At 40.3% G+C, this 17,440-nt stretch overlaps 1 protein-coding gene across 2 annotated transcripts in view; it reads left to right on the top strand.

Moving 5' to 3' along the window:
* edar (ectodysplasin A receptor) overlaps positions 1 to 17,440 on the top strand; it is a 29,259-nt gene that overhangs the window by 620 nt on the left and 11,199 nt on the right. For both annotated transcript variants that reach the window (XM_058082973.2, XM_058082972.2), the window contains exons 2-4: positions 11,956 to 12,021; positions 13,233 to 13,352; positions 16,555 to 16,736. In XM_058082973.2, coding sequence (XP_057938956.2) covers positions 11,971 to 12,021; positions 13,233 to 13,352; positions 16,555 to 16,736 — 353 coding nt within the window. In that variant the 5' untranslated portion in view covers positions 11,956 to 11,970. The remainder of the gene's footprint in view (positions 1 to 11,955; positions 12,022 to 13,232; positions 13,353 to 16,554; positions 16,737 to 17,440) is intronic.

Raw genomic sequence — 17,440 nt, 5'->3', positions numbered from 1 at the left:
AGCTTTGCATGCACACCTTCCACGTGTCTGCATAATTGTTTTCATGGTAATGCCCGACTGTCCCAGGGCCTCCCCCAGGGGGAAGTCGTGCCCGCAGACAGGCGGCCCCGGCCCGGTTGGGGACAAGCCGGATCCTGCCGAGCTTCTAAAAGTCTGCTGGTTGACTTTGAACTGCAGCTGCTGGAGGTGGAAATCTGCCCCCCCCCCCCACACACACTTCTCCACCTTTCTTCCTCTGCCCCCAAGCTGTCTCTGTCGTCATCACGTCTTTCATGTTGGCAGGTAGAAAGACTAAAAAAGCACCCACAAGAAGACAGGGATGTCATCTTCAAAAGACGTTAATATGTTGTTTTTTTTTTTCTTGAGGATTAAAGGGACAGTAGCGTAGAAAAAAAAAACATGACAGGAAGTTTCATCCTCTCGCGCTCGACTCAGTGAGATAGATAACTAGTCTTCGCCTTGCTTCCTGTCGACTTGATTCATGCGTTTCCTTATTTCACATACGTTAGATGTCATAACCGATTCCCCTCCATCCCAAAGCGCAGAAAAGCGTACTGTACTTATTTGGAGACCCATTTATTTATATGATTACTGAATCATTGAACACTTATGAAATCTAATTACTAATTTCTATTATATCACATACTAATTATGGTAAGGGATGCACAGTGTTTGAGTGGTTAGCGCGCAGTCCATAGGAGACTGGAGTTCGATTCCACCATCTCTGTGTGGAGTTTGCATGTTCTCCTCGTGCATGCGTGGGTTTTCTCCGGGTACTCCGGTTTCCTCCCATATTCCAAAAACATGCTAGGTTAATTGCCGATTGTAAATTGTAGGTATGAATGTGAGTGTGAATGGTTGTTTGTCTATATGTGCCCTGTGATTGGCTGGCCACCAGTCCAGGGTGTAAAGACAGCTGGGATAGGCTCCAGCACCCCCGCAAACCCTGTGAGGATAAGCGGTAGGAAATGAATGAATGAGTAATTATGTTAAATCACACACTAATATTGGTGAGACACACAAGCACCAGACACAATAATCCTTGATTTAAAAAACTCCTAATAAAAAGACAGACTACTGTTGCGGCTGTAAGATAAGACCAAACTCTGAACTCAGTCTGAACCCTTGAGTCTTATGTGTCTGATTTTGTCTTATTATATTGGCCGCCAGTCCAGGGTGTACCCCTGCCTCTTGCCCAAAGACAGCTGGGATAGGCTCCAGCATGCCTGCGATCCTTGTGAAGATAAGCGGTATAGAAAATGGATGGATGGATATTGTGTCGTACAAGTATAAAAGTGACCATAGGGGTGCTATTTCATGCCTAGAGGGCTCTAGTACCATGAAAAAACATATTTAGACGGTTGTAAATAAGTACCAATAATGAGGAAAATATGTAATTTATAAATAAGGGGGAAATTCACATATCACGGTCGGGTCTGGAAGCAATTAACAGTGATAAAGGAGGGATTATATATATATATACACATGTCCGGTTTATTCCACCAACCGACCATTAGCATTGAAAATAAGTGACCATAGGGGTGCTATTTCATGCCTAGAGGGCTCTAAAAACATATTTAGACGGTTGTAAATAAGTACTAATAACGAGGAAAATATGTAATTTATAAATAAGGGAGAAATTCACATATCACGGTCGGGTCTGGAAGCAATTAACAGTGATAAAGGAGGGATTATATATATATATACACATGTCCTGTTTATTCCACCAACCGACCATGAGCATTGAAAATGAGTGACCATAGGGGTGCTATTTCATGCCTAGAGGGCTCTAGTACCATGAAAAAACATATTTAGACGGTTGTAAATAAGTACCAATAATGAGGAAAATATGTAATTTATAAATAAGGGAGAAATTCACATATCACGGTCGGGTCTGGAAGCAATTAACAGTGATAAAGGAGGGATTATATATATATACATGTCCTGTTTATTCCACCAACCGACCATTAGCATTGAAAATAAGTGACCATAGGGGTGCTATTTCATGCCTAGAGGGCTCTAGTACCATGAAAAAACATATTTAGACGGTTGTAAATAAGTACCAATAATGAGGAAAATATGTAATTTATAAATAAGGGAGAAATTCACATATCACGGTCGGGTCTGGAAGCAATTAACAGTGATAAAGGAGGGATTATATATATATATACACATGTCCTGTTTATTCCACCAACCGACCATGAGCATTGAAAATAAGTGACCATAGGGGTGCTATTTCATGCCTCGAGGGCTCTAGTACCATTAAAAACATTTTTAGACGGTTATAAATAAGTGCTAATAATGCGGAAAATATGTAATTTATAAATAAGGGAGAAATTCACATATCACGGTCGGGTCTGGAAGCAATTAACAGTGATAAAGGAGGGATTAAATATTCATGTCCTGTTTATTCCACCAACCGACCATTAGCATTGAAAATAAGTGACCATAGGGGTGCTATTTCATGCCTAGAGGGCTCTAGAAACATATTTAGACAATTGTAAATAACTACTAATAACAAGGAAAATATGTAATTTATAAATAAGGGAGAAATTCACATATCACGGTCGGGTCTGGAAGCAATTAACAGTGATAAAGGAGGGATTCTATATTCATGTCCTGTTTATTCCACCAACTGGCCATGAGCATTGAAAATAAGTGACCATAGGGGTGCTATTTCATGCCTAGAGGGCTCTAGAAACATATTTAGACGGTTGTAAATAACTACTAATAACAAGGAGAATATGTAATTTATAAATAAGGGAGAAATTCACATATCACGGTCGGGTCTGGAAGCAATTAACAGTGATAAAGGAGGGATTCTATATTCATGTCCTGTTTATTCCACCAACTGGCCATGAGCATTGAAAATAAGTGACCATAGGGGTGCTATTTCATGCCTAGAGGGCTCTAGTACCATTAAAAAACCAACCGACCATTAGCATTGAAAATCCCGCCACACTTCAAATGCCCCCACGGTAAATCTGCAGGAAATTATGAGGCTCCGCTGCTCTCCTGCATCCAGTTTGTTTCCAAATTGTCCAGATTTGATAAATGAAAAGCAGACTGACATGACAGTTGAAAAAGGATCCCGAGTCACCAGATTACTGGTGCAAGGCGAGCGTTTCGATCGGGTTAACTGCAGCTGTGGAGCCTCGAGCTGGGTGTGATTTATTTAGTAAGCGACGAGTGTGGAGTCACCTGTGAACCATGTTGCTTCGCTCCTCTGGTTCCTGTGTTGCCCCCCCCCCGACTCAGCTGAAGGCGTTGCATTTTTCTCACTTCTTATGTGAGGAGAAAAGTCAATTTAGTGGAAAGGAGGAAGCATAACCATAGCATGAGAAAGATGACGCTCTTAAAGCCTGACGAATGACTATTTGTCTGACCTCCAGACTGTGTCCATCCATCATGTCTTCTGCGGATTCATGCAACCACACACATCCCTCCAAAGATACACATATTTGCCACAAATTCCCATGCAGTATTTCAAACCCAAAGCACATTAGTATTTACTTGTTGACTATACGGTCATTCATGGCTGAGGTTGCAGTAGTGTTCTTGTCAGCGCCTCATAATAAATCCACCCACTCACTGATGCAAGATGTGTGAGAGTGTGTCTCATACATTTTTAAATGATGCTCTGGTGTTTTCTACACAGAGAGCAAAAAAAAAAGAGAAACAAAAACGCATTCCAGGCTGCAGATTAGGCTTTCCGTTTAGCGCCACGACAAAATAAACAGAGACGAGACATGTCGGCAGACAAGAGGGAGACAATGCCGCCCGGCTAAGCAATGCAGAGAAGGGGAACAAGGTATCAGGAGTCAGAGATGATGAAAGACACATCACCAGAAGGCAAAGCATCAAAGACATCACCGACCGCGTGTGTGTGTGTGTGTGTGTGTACGTGCGCGTACACAAGCGCTGGTGTGCACTTTCTTTTCATGTGAGTTTGTTTTTCCTGCGCTTTGAGTGGGAAACTGGCACTTAGTGTGTAATTAAAGCAATCAAAAGATGAAGCGAGATGAGGAAATGCATACATTACACACAAACATGGAGGCTGCATCCAAAAATGGGTCATTGACTTGATCTCTTACGGAGGAGGCTATGTTCGAAACCGCATACTTACTACTATGCCCATACTATCCACACTCCATACTGCATACCCAATCCATCAGACAGTATGCAGTATGTTTACACTACAGCGTACTACATGATAACCCACAATGCATTGCACTCCTACCCGAGCCGAAATCGACATATTGACAATGCATCACTTTCTTCAATTTTTTTTAAATCAGGCGAAAAAGTGGCCGTTTAGATCCTGAGTGTGCCATTTATTTGTCCAAATAGCAACCGTTTACAATTTTGTTTGCACAAATTCAGCAAAATTTAAGCTAGACGAAGTGAGCAACACACTTCTGGTTATTTTCACAAAATAAAACACCCCCATACAAACAAAAAACATAGTGATAAATCACTGCTTTTACTTTGAAAACAATAAACAAACTCGCAATATATCCTGCCTGACACCACCGTTTGGTTCATCCTGCTGCTCAGTGTTCAGCCAACGTTTTTTTTTTTTTTTTTTTTCACGGTGACGTCATGTCGCGTTGCATTCTGGGTAATTTGGGTGTGAGTAGTAATCAGTATGCACTTCTTACATATTTAAAAATCGCATACTGCCAGTGTAGACACACTGAATATTCAAAGAGTTAGTATGAGTAGTAGGGAAGTATGCGGTTTCGAACACAGCCGGAGTCTTATTCCCAATGAACCTTTCAATGTACCTGTAAGATTTTAAGTTGGGAAAAATGGCCTCTTACTAGAATATGATAGCCATAGCCTAGTGTGAGAGCTCTTCAAGTTTAATTTACCAGGCAGTACAACAGTATTTCCCCCAGCACGCACAACAGGCTTCCCCACCAACAATTCACCCAGCCCCTTTTACCCGTAAAGGGCCAACCATAATTCCCCAATGAGAGGGTGAGGCAATTTGTCTAAAAGGTACCCTATTTACATTTATAACACCCTTCTTTTATGTTACAAAAGCCTTTCAATATTAGCACACTTAAGTTTCACCTTCTATATAGATTTTAAGCACAAGATTACATTTAACAACTACCCAGTTAAACCCCCCCTCCTCCAGGTGACACTTGGGAGAGTCCAATCAAGGTGATCAGCCACATGTCCAGCTTTACTTCTGCTTGCAAATATGGAAATCGCTTAAATTGTGTTTATTTTCACACTGATGATGTCGCTAATGACTTGTATTTATCATTTCCTGACTGCCCTGGAAGGCATCTGTTCCGTGTCCATGGAGGGGATTTGTATCTTTTGACAAGTGTATGGAAATACTAGAAATGCAAATAAAATCAAAAGAACGCTGAAAGAATGCTTTCTAGAGTAGTCAAAAGAGAAAATGTGGTTTAAAAAGAATGTTCGATCGCCCAGAATCATAATGGTAGTACCCCTGTTTGACATCATTTGTGAACCAGGAAGTAGCTTGAAGCAATTAGCATACACAAATACACTCCACAATTGTTCTTTTTGCACCCAACTTTCTTAAAATATCATTTTTGGTGGACATTTGTGCTCTACTAAGTGGCATTCTACATATACTATATGTGGGCATTAAAGCTATTGCTAAAACAAGCAAAGACTTTTGCACTTCAGTTAGCATTTAAGCTAAAATCACGCAAAATGTTGCCTCGGTTTGTGTACATATCCCATGACTCAACTTGACTCCATATTAGCATGGAAAACAACACTAGAGCCGTATATTTTATTAATTATTTTTTATTTTGTATGCTAATAACTGTGGTTTACATTTCCAAATGTAAACCAAACGCCTGCGACGTCACACACAATATGTGTTTACATCACAAACAACAACATGGATGCCCTCAAAACCATGTTGGTTGTAGCTATTGTTCAAAGCGCTTTTTGCCAGCCCAAATAATGCTGGAATAATTAGGAATGGCGCGACAATTTACGAATGTCACAATCCTCGCTTTTCGCCCATCACGTTTTGTGGAACCCACAAATTTCTAAAAGCTAGAGTGGGTAATACAATAAAATGCAATAATTTGCAAAACATAAATATATAGCCCCACCCTCTTAGTCTTAGCCTCACTGTGCAAGCAGAGGCACTCACACATGCCTGCTACCACTTCTTTTGTCCTTGCTTTGACTCTTACCTAAAATCACTAACATAATGTCCGCCAGTCCTTTTGTAGCAGGGCTGAAATGCAGTGGAAATGTTTTTTTTTTTTTAAAGATTAAGCTCATTTTTGTAATGATAAACACGGCGGTCTAGTGGTTAGCGCGCAGATCTCACTGCTAGGAAACCAGGGTTCAATTCCACCCTCAGCCATCTCTGTGTGGAGTTTGCATGTTCTCCCCGTGCATGCGTGGGTTTACTCCCACATTCCAAAAACATGCTAGGTTAATTGGTGGTCCAAATTGTCCATAGGTATGAATGTGAGTGTGAATGGTTGTTTGTCTATATGTGCTCTGTGATTGGCTGGCCACCAGTCCAGACCCTCGTGAGGAAAAAGCGGTAGAAAATGAATGAATGAATGAAATATATAGCTGTAAACAGCAGGGCCCATCCATCAATACAGCATCATCTTTAAGCACTTCAATTCCAGTCAGCTGTGATAGGCTCCAGCATGACCCTGGTGAGGATAGGTGGCATAAAAAACATAATAATGGAAAAACTAAATCCTACAAAAATCGAAACCCAGCTTTAACAATCGCAGTAACTTGAGTCTAATATTAGCTGTTACCTGCTATGACCTGCTTGCTTGACGGGCTGTCAAATCCACTTTGCGCCCAATTGTGTGGAAGTTGAACGCAGTAGGTGGTTGAGTGACAGATCCATTGCCAACCATCTATTTACTCTCGACGTCCTAGAGACAAAAATGCTAGCAGCTCATTCCTCCTCGATGATTAGCTAGGAGTATCCCTCATTTTCCATCACTTTGATGTGGAACGGCGAAATAACTGCTCTCAATCGTTATGTATTGTCACTGAAATTTAGAGGCTCAGACACGATTATTGTAATTGTCCTAATGGAACGTTATTACACAGAATGACTGTTTTTTTTTCTTCTAATAATCATAGCTCATAAGTCACCAACTCCAACTACAGAGCGACAGTTAATACAACGGAAGTGAGGCGTATTGTTATGATAAATAACAGAAACACGACAGTTCTACACTTCTGCTTGCCTTAACTTCTACTGTTTTCTTATCTTACCCCCAACTAAATCCACTGTAGATTTATATTTTCAGTTGTTAAACCCACGTGTCACATCGACTGACGTTAAAGTTTTCACATGCCGTGCAGATGTGAGGGCATTAGTGAAGAGTTGGAATTATAATGTAAAGTCTGGAAACGATCGAGAATATGTGTCATCCATGCAGAAACACATCGAATCATCATGTTAAGTCACAATGACTCTTTATTCCAAAAACGGTGTGTTTGATATTCAGCATGTGCTGAACAAAAAAAATCATAAAATATGATTAGGTTTGATGGGTTCAGCTACGGACCTTAGAAAACAAGACAATTATCTTTTTTTTTCTGGCTAAGGAACCCAGCGGTGGAGAACTGACGTGGTTATGGTTGGTATCTTGGTAGACAATTTTTTCTGAAGGTCAACTTAACTGCATACCAATCATTCCAATGTGATCGACTTGATTAGAATAATTACGTTGGTTTGGCAAGCTTGGCGTTAGGAAACTATCCTTAAGCCTTCTATAGCTCGGTGGCATGGACTGAATGGGGGAAAAAAAACATTAGCTACCATCATCCACAGTCTTCCAATATGCAAAATTGCCAAGGAAAAGACTACTTCAATAGAAAACAGAAGGTCCCAAATCCTCTGTCCAGATGCTGATGATTGAATTGTCACCAGAAATCAGTAGGAGATCCCAGAAACCATTCTGAACGATCATATTTGTTCTCTATTGTTCTCTTTGTAGACATTACTTGAGAGAGAGATGAAAAACGGTTTTGGTGGTCCCCGCTCTGAAAAAAAATAATTTCGATAAATTCAAGGCAATTACTAAACGCAGTAAGGCAGATGTAGAATTCATCCAGTGAATGGTTCGTTTAAGTAGAAGCAGAATTCAGTGACTCTTTTTGAACAGGCAGACATTTTTAGACAGATTTAGGAGCAATTCATTCATTCATTTTCACTTTTTCCTCACAAGGGTCGAGAGGGAGCCTATCACAGCTGTCTTTGGGCGAGAGGCTGTCTTTTGGCTGCCAATCCCAGGGCACATATAGACAAACAACCATTCACACTCACATTCATACTTATGGACAATTTGGATTTGCCAATTAACCTAGCATGTTTTTGGAATGTGTGAGGAAACCGGAGTACCCGGAGAAAACCCACACATGCACGGGGCCGAGGGTGGAATTGAACCCTGGTCTCCTAGCTGTGAGATCTGCGCGCTAACCACTCGACTGCCGTGTTTATCATTATAAAGAATGATAAGATGAATGCCAATGAAGTCCCCCTTTGTCACAAAAATGAGCTTAATCTTTAAAAAAAAACATTTCCACTGCATTTCAGCCCTGCTACAAAAGGACTGGCGGACATTATGTTAGTGATTTTCTGGTTAACATGCATTATTTTAGCTGTTTGAACATGAAATATATCTAAGCTTAAGAGTAAGACTACAAACAACCAGTGAATAAAAAATATCTAGCCCTTTAAATATACAGAACCAACAAGAAAGTGTTAGATTTTTATGTTTTTTCTCAAAAAGCCAGCATCCAAACTGGTACATTCAGCAGCTCCATTTCCGGTACGATACCCAAGTTTGACAGTAGCCAGAAAAGAACCCTTGCCAATACGACCTGGTAATGACACACCTAAAAACAGAGGAGTTATTTAGCTAAGATTAGAAGATGAATAACCTTAGGGGTTGACTTTCATCCCAGGCCTGCCTCGACACAGACGGTGAGATAAGCTTTTGGCGAGATGGAGTGAGGCTTTGAAAGAGGTGGAGAAGCTTGTCAAAAGACACACAGAGAGTCTTCAAACACACTTGCTGTATGTGTGTGTATATGTGTGTGTGTGTGTGTGTGTCACTTAAACTCCATACTGATTTGCCTTGAGGGGCTCTGTGCACATTTGGCAGTTCTTCATTTCCTGCTATCCGGGCTTTTATCTCATCAGCAACAGCACACACACACATAAACACACAGACTCACACCGGTTGTGGCCTGACCACAAGGACGGCCCTCAAACACCAGCACATATATGGGCTATATATTCTACGTGTGTGTGTGTGTGTGTGTGTGTGTGTGTAGGGAGTGATTATGCTCAATCAAACCCTGCGGCTGGGGAGAATTAGCTGTCAGTGAGGATCAGCACGTTTTTTTTTTTACCAGTCTGCACCATAGCTGAGTGAAAGCTGAGGGTTAGAAACCACACAAAGCGGTGATGACCTCAGATACGAGAGCATGGTGGCCGTTTCCCCTCACGACTTCTTAATCACATACAGGCAAACATATGAAAATCAATTTGATGCTCTCCAGTCAATCTTGCTTGCAAGCTGTCAACTGCGCTGAGGTGACCCCGGATCGGACGGGGATTTGGTGTATGGGGAGCATGACGGTCCATCTAGTCTAGTCTACATTCCAAAAACATGCTAGGTTAATTGGCGACTCCAAATTGTACGAGGTACGAGGTGCAGTATTGAACAAAAAAGACAAAAAAAACCCCTTAAACTGTATTATGGAAAGCAGGAAGTGAACAAATGTAACAGTTACTGATTGTAAAAGTACCAGATTATAAGTGGTTAGCGCGCAGACCTCACAGCTAGAAGACCAGAGTTCAATTCCACCCTCGGCCAACTCTCCGTGAAGTTTGCATGTTCTCCCCGTGCATGCGTGGGTTTTCTCCGGGTACTCCGGTTTCCTCCCACATTCCAAAAACATGCTAGGTTAATTGGCGACTCCAAATTGTACGAGGTACGAGGTGCAGTATTGAACAAAAAAGACAAAAAAAACCCTTAAACTGTATTATGGAAAGCAGGAAGTGAACAAATGTAACAGTTACTGATTGTAAAAGTACCAGATTATTACAAGTGGTTAGCGCGCAGACCTCACAGCTGGGAGACCAGAGTTCAATTCCACCCTCGGCCAACTCTGCGTGAAGTTTGCATGTTCTCCCCGTGCATGCGTGGGTTTTCTCCAGGTACTCCGGTTTCCTCCCACATTCCAAAAACATGCTAGGTTAATTGGCGACTCCAAATTGTCCATAGGTATGAATGTGAGTGTGAATGGTTGTTTGTCTATATGTGCCCTGTGATTGGCTGGCCACCAGACCAGGGTGTACCCCGCCTCTCGCCCCAAAGACAGCTGGGATAGGCTCCAGCACCCCCGGTAGAAAATGAATGAATGATTATTGATGAGCTGTTTGCTAATTTCTGCTACACAGATGATATTGACGTAATACAGGAATTTTGGTAAATGGAGAACAATTTTTACTTTTGGTGTCCTCCACCATCATGCGTGTTATCAAGCATGATACGCAAGGTTGTGATTATGGGGATACTACTTGAAGAAAATAAATACCACACACAAATAAATACAGTGAATAAATACCACATGAATAAAAATCATGTGGTGTCCAATCATCACGGTTGTTATCACTGAAGCGAGTTAAATTTTTTACAATTTTATTATTTATTACTTATCTTTATACACGTTTTTACACTGCAAAAAACAATAACCAAGTTTTGATATCCTTGTCAGGTTTTTGGTCGATAGGTTTGGAGAACGTGTCACATGATCTTGATCTCGGATTCAGGTTGACGTTGTATAACACACATTTAAAAAAAAATAGATTAAAGACACACCTTTTTAATCAGGCTTTTAACTAATATTTTTAAACTTTTCTTATGTTTTTATCTTTTGAGTGCTATTTTATGCTCTTAGTCTTCAGCTTTTAACTCCAGTGTTATGTTTTTATCTTTTTAGTCCTATTTTATGCTCTTAGTCTCCAGCTCTCCAGCTGATGCTGCTGCTGTCACAAAAACAAACAAATAACAGCCGTGAAAGGACAGCAGTGACAAGCACCTTGAAGCTCATGCAGGCCTCAACCCCTTCAGGACGAGGCCTCATATGACATTCCCATGTATTTTATTGGCCGATTCACTACAATAATGATGTCACGCTTACTTTAAAGACATCACATGTGCTGTAGAAAGTCATGGTGTTTAATAAATGTTGCTGTACTAATTTGCTAATTAGAATTTAGCAACAAAACCTAGGAGACTGTCAGCTCCATCGGGAAAGTGTGTTTGGAAAATGATGACTAATATACAGCCAGCTTTGGAAAATGTGGTATTCCATAAACAGAATGGGATTTATTCATGACTCTTCATATAAACGTGGTGCTGTTTGATCAACAAGTCTTTCACTACTAGTGGACTTTGGGTTTTATGTTTGGAAGCGGTTAAAAAGCTAAATATAAGATAAGCACCTCACAAAAGTAGTATTTTCTTAAAAAATCTGCATGAAAATGTCCCATTTCTCACTTAATGTTAACTATTTACTGTAAGTTATACCCGAAAAAAAACACACAAATATACAATCTTTGCCATTGGCTGGTCATGAATTGTTCTCGGGTGATTATGACTCCTATTTTTATAATTTGGGGGGAAAGTGAAGGTTAGCCAACGGTGACGCGTGCTTGCAGATATGAGCCAGAGCAACGCCACGGGCTGTTGTGCTACTATCATTACATGTTTATTGGCAATGATGCGATAGTTGCGCTCCAGTGAACTCATCTGGGCCACACACTTTGCATGACAGCTGGCATTCACCCACACCGCTCCCACCCCCATGAAATGCAAGACAATGTCGGAATTTTGACAATATTTGCAATGTCTAAACTTTTTTTTGGTGTTTTTTTGTTTTCGTCTTCAGGAGGTGAATATAAAGATGTCACAGAGGACAGGACCATCAAAATCCATCTTTCTTTCGTCTTTATTAGTAAGTTTATCTTCTTTGCTTTTGACAAACAGACTCTTGTCCGAGTTGTTCTATGAGTCGACACATTTTTGTGTTTTTCGGGCTGTAAGTCGCCCCGGAGTGTAAATGGCACCATCTAAAAATGCACCAAGAAGAAGAAAAAAAACATATATAAGTCGCACTGGAATAAAAGTTTTGGGGAAAAATGTATTTGATTAAATCAGACACCAGACATTTCATCTTGAAGGTCAAGTTGTAATAATAACAATAAAAAGGACAACATTTATGTATTTTATGTATCAGTGGTCTCAAACATGCGGCCCGCCGGCCAAATGTGGCCCGCAGGACACTAGTTTGAGGCCCTGCCTTGATATGAAAGTTTAATGTTAGTTTGATATGGATGCTGTATGGTATCATGTACCCAGAAAAAATTATTACGTTTGATTAATGTTCATGTTAAAGGTTAAATAACTGTTAATAGTTATCCTCCCTATCCGTGTGGAAGTGGTAAGTTTTTGGCTATTTAAGTTTAAAGGAAATAACTTGAAGGCTACCGTTTAGGTCACTAGCTCTCTAGTTTGTGAGTTAGCATGTGTCTCAAGACCCTGCAGTTGCGCAATATGTTGTAAATAAAAAGAGTATAAATGTGACTATAGTCGTGTTTTGTCATGTCTACAGGGCTCTAATAATGCTTTGTTCATTTTAATCTGAAAAAAATAATTTGTCTACCCACCAACTATATGTGGTTTCTTAAGTTTTTATTATTTGCCGTTTTATTATGATTATTATATTCATTTATTTATTACTGATTGATTGATTTTCTTTATTCTTGATTTGTTTATTTATTTTTCATCTTATTTTGTGTAGAAAAATAAAAAGTATGATATTTGAGAACAGTGGAATGATTTATCAGAGCTTTTCTTGTAGAAAATTGGAACCAAAGCGAAGTTTTAACTTTTTTTTTTGTTTTTAATAAATGCGTTTTTTTGTTTTTTTGGGAAAACCTGATGCGGCCCAGTCTCTCCCAGACCCGAGCTCCAGTGGCCCCCAAGTAAATTGAGTTTGAGACCCCTGGTTTACATTGTAGTTGATGTTTAAAAAAAACCAAACATATATGTCGCTACGCTCCGGAGTACAAGTCGCAGGAACAGCCAACCCATGATAAACAGTATACAGTAGTCGGAAAATACATTCATTCATTCGGTCATTTTCTACCGCTTTTTGCCTCTTAGGTGTCCTGCATGCTTGCCCGTGCAGAGTATTCCAGCTGTGGAGAGTACGAGTTTTTAAACCAGACCAGCAACAGCTGCCAGGCCTGCCCTCAGTGCCAGCCAGGACAGGAGCCACACATGGTAGGATACGTTCACACTCGTGTGTACAAACGTCACTCTTACTTAGCTTTTCCACATGATGATTTTTGGGCTCACTCCAAAACAAAGCAGTTCTTTTGAACATTCTTTTAAGTTGTACACCTTTTCATGTCATCCCAAAATGACATAACGTGCTTTGTGCTCAGACCACCCACTGTGCCTGCGCTAAATCCCCATCCTGTTCAGTGAAAAGATTCTTTATTCAAATGAACATTTCCTGTACTCTTAATTGCTTTCACTGACATTGAAGTGAAGGTATGTGTCAGGGTGAATATGGTACCGCCGTTTGGGCACCTGGGGGGGTGAGGTAATAGATTACAACAACAGGCTGAAGACTTGCTGGAGGTTTGGATGTATTACATCATCAATAGAGGCGGATCAGCTAGTGAAAACATGGAGATGCTATAATGTTATATTGTATTTTTAGGTGTACCATCCATTCATGTGGGGGTATGCTGGAGCCTATCCCAGCCGACTTGGGCGAGAGGCGGGGTACACCCTGGACTGGTGGCCAGCTAATCACAGGGCACATATAGACAAACAACCATTCACACTCACATTCATACCTATGGACAATTTGGAGTCGCTAATTAACCTAGCATGTTTTTGGAATAGTAATGGTTTTATTTCATTTGAACATGCATCAGATTACAATTGAGTGCATCCCATAATCAGTTCACAGTTCCACATGTCCAAAAGGAGTAGGAAGAAGCAAAGCTTATTAAATCCTACCCCTCCATCTGGTACTTTTACAATCAGCTCACGTCCTGCTTTCCTAAAATAATTTAAGTTATTTTATTTTTTTTACTTAAAAAAACAAAAAAAAATTTTTATTTTTATTTTTATTTTTATTTTTATTTTTATTTTTATTTTTATTTTTATTTTTATTTTTATTTTTATTTTTATTTTTATAATTTTTTTGTCCCATACCGAAGTACGACGTGATATGAGGTTTAATATGAGATATGAGGAAGAAGCAAAGCTTATTAAATCCTACTCCTCTATCTGGTACTTTTACAATCACTAACTGTGACATTTGTTCACTTCCTGCTTTCCATAATACAGTTTAAGGTTATTTTTTTTAATAATGTACCTAATGTAAATGTAAATTTTTAGGTAATTGGTTATATTTTAGCCTTATGCATTATTTTAGCTGTTTGAAGATGAACTATATCAGCAAGTTTAAGTATTTGTGATTTTAGAATGTGGGAGGAATCCGGAATACCCGGAGAAACCCCGAATAGAACATGCAAACTCCATACAGATATCCGTAATGATACCCCCGTGACCGACAGGGGACTACAATAACACCATTTTCAAAAATCATTGCAAACTTCTGCTGTCGAGCGCATCCACACACTTCCTGTTGAAGCAGAATGAATGACACCCCAATGAACGTCCTTCCTTTTAAGCACCTTCATCCAGAAAGCCGAGCACCTCCGACTGATACACATTATCGTCAAGACTAACATCGTCACTTGTGAGTCAAAGAGAATGAGATAAGAAAGAACAAACAATCAAACAGACGAGCGTCGCCTCAGCACTTTCGCCCGCCTGTCTGATCCCCGTGGAGCCTCTAATTCATGTCTTCGCTCTCAAGTGTGCGTTCAGTCACAGTGTAACCACAGGGTGCATCCTCCTCACACTGACTTCAGAAAGCTTCTGCCCACACACACACACACACACACACACACACACCACATGATACATCACAGGAAGATGAAGATGTTCCAACCCCCCATTTACCTGAGACTGTGGTTCTCGCAGCTGAAGTCACATCACTTATTTAGCAGACACAGCATTAAGTTCATGTTTGCAATCAAATGGAATCCTATATGCACATTTAACAAATGTTGTTAATACAGTTGTTAATAAGCTCGGACTCGGACTTGAACACAACAACAGCAGTGCCATTCCAACACCATATACAGTATGTATCTCCAACTCCAAACAAACACATCTCCAGTCCATTGGTATTTTTCACTCCTTGAACACACGATAGCAATGAAATGTTTAAATAACTTCTACACTGTGACTCCGATTCCATCTGTTCATCCGCCAACTTAATTATCACTTTTTATTACAGACGATCAGAGCTAACAAAATTACTCAAAATTGCTCCTTATTTGACAGGAGCCAATCATGAGCAACAAAAAACTAATTAGAAACGTTGTACCCCGTAATGCATTTTTGTTGAGGAAACCATTTCATTTAAGGAACATACAAAATGGCGCTGCAATGCTGCTTCTGTCCACAAGTGGGAGGCAGAAAAACAATTCCCCAAAGCAAAAAGAGTGAAGCTGACTTCATGGCGCCGCCCCATATGCTCAGACGCAATGCCTTATGGGAAAAACGATCTTGTGACATGTTAGTATATTACTATATATGCCTTTTGAATATTAAGATGCTGTGTGATGAATTTAGTGCTATTAGTAAAGTGCTCTTTGAACAATGACACTTTGTGCCAGACTGTAATGTTATTAGATTGGTATATAGTACTATTGGTATATACTGACCTGAAGTGTCGATAAGCCTGTTGTGACTGCATTAATAGGTCCTGAGGGGCTCTTGTTGAAGAAACAGATGTTTCCTCACTCATGCAGTATTTAAACAGTAGATTAGTGTTTAGTACCACCATATAAGCTGCAGGATTCAAAGTTTAATAAAGAAGTCGTGGTTTATACACTGGAATTCCCTGCAAATATAAAAATCTAAAAGTGTGGTGGACACATTAAAAGTCACTTTGATGATGAACCAACAATAACAGGAACGCGTATTAACACTACAAGGACAACTATTATGAAAATCTAACACAAGAGACAAAGACATAGCACAACAACTGCCTTAAAAAAGAAAGTGTCTCTAATGAATGTGCATGAGATCATGTTTTATACTGTCGACTCCCAAAAGAGATCCAAAGAACACCGTAAGTCAAAGTGACAAGACACTGCCCAGGGTATGACGCTGTTTTATGTAGGAACGGTGGGGGGAAGCAGGATGAACTTCCTATTCGCTCCTATTTAGCCTGAAGCCCAGGAACATCCTCTTTGAGATATGACAGATAACAAAAAAAGGATGAAGTACACACACAGATGTAGTTAGGCAAGAGGAATAGAACTTCTAACGCTAAGAATGTTGGGTTAGGTTATGCTGGATGGAAATGACGAATGTGCCTTGTGTTTAGACATGTGGCTACGGTGTGAAGGATGAGGACTTCTCTTGTTCGCCCTGTCCACATGGCAAGTACTCCAAAGGCAAATATGAGATCTGCAGACGACACAAAGACTGTGACGCCCTCTACAAGGCCACGGTGCGGGTGGCTGGAACGCCAGACAGTGATGCAGAGTGCGGACCGTGTTTACCCGGGTAACATGCCACACAAACACAACTCCTAAAGATGACTGGGATCATAGTAATAATCCAAATTGTTGCATTTGTTGTTAAATGCATGATAATGCACGGCCCCATGTTGCAGGGACCTGAACACAAAACCTGGAAGCTGAAAACTTCCCGGTTCTTGCAGCGGGTCTGTCACCCATTGAGCATGTTTGGGATGCCCTGGATCGGTGTACAGTAGAACCTTGGTTAGCATCATTAATCAATTCCACTCTAACCGAAACGTACTCTAACTGAATAAAGAAATCACGTAAAAATCATGGATGTTTTTGTGCACAATAACACAAGAAGCACGACATATAGTACGCTAACTGGAAAAGAAACGCAAACTGAGGCAAAATTTTGGCGTATGCTAACCAGGGTGGATGCTAACCAAGGCTCTGCTGTATATGGCATTTGAGGCACAATTTGAAGGGGCCTTTTATTGTAGCCAACCTAAGGCACACCTGCTGCATTTATTGTTTTGTTGATTTTTGCATTTTTTAAAATTAAATAACGATTCCTTGAAATTAAAATCACTGTTGTGCCAGTCATCCACGGCCATCATGTTGCAGCATGATAATGCACGGCCCCATGTTGCAGGGACCTGAACACAAAACCTGGAAGTTGAAAACATCCCGGTTCTTGCAGCGGATGTGTCACCCATTGAGCATGTTTGGGATGCTCTGGATCGG

The sequence above is a fragment of the Doryrhamphus excisus genome, linkage group LG12, assembly GCF_037039965.1.
Source record: "Doryrhamphus excisus strain RoL-2023G ecotype Guam linkage group LG12, RoL_Dexc_Guam_v1.1, whole genome shotgun sequence".
Taxonomy (NCBI): Eukaryota; Metazoa; Chordata; class Actinopteri; order Syngnathiformes; family Syngnathidae; genus Doryrhamphus; species Doryrhamphus excisus.
Note: the sequence above shows the minus strand (reverse complement) of the source record. Positions and strands in the feature narration are given on the sequence as shown.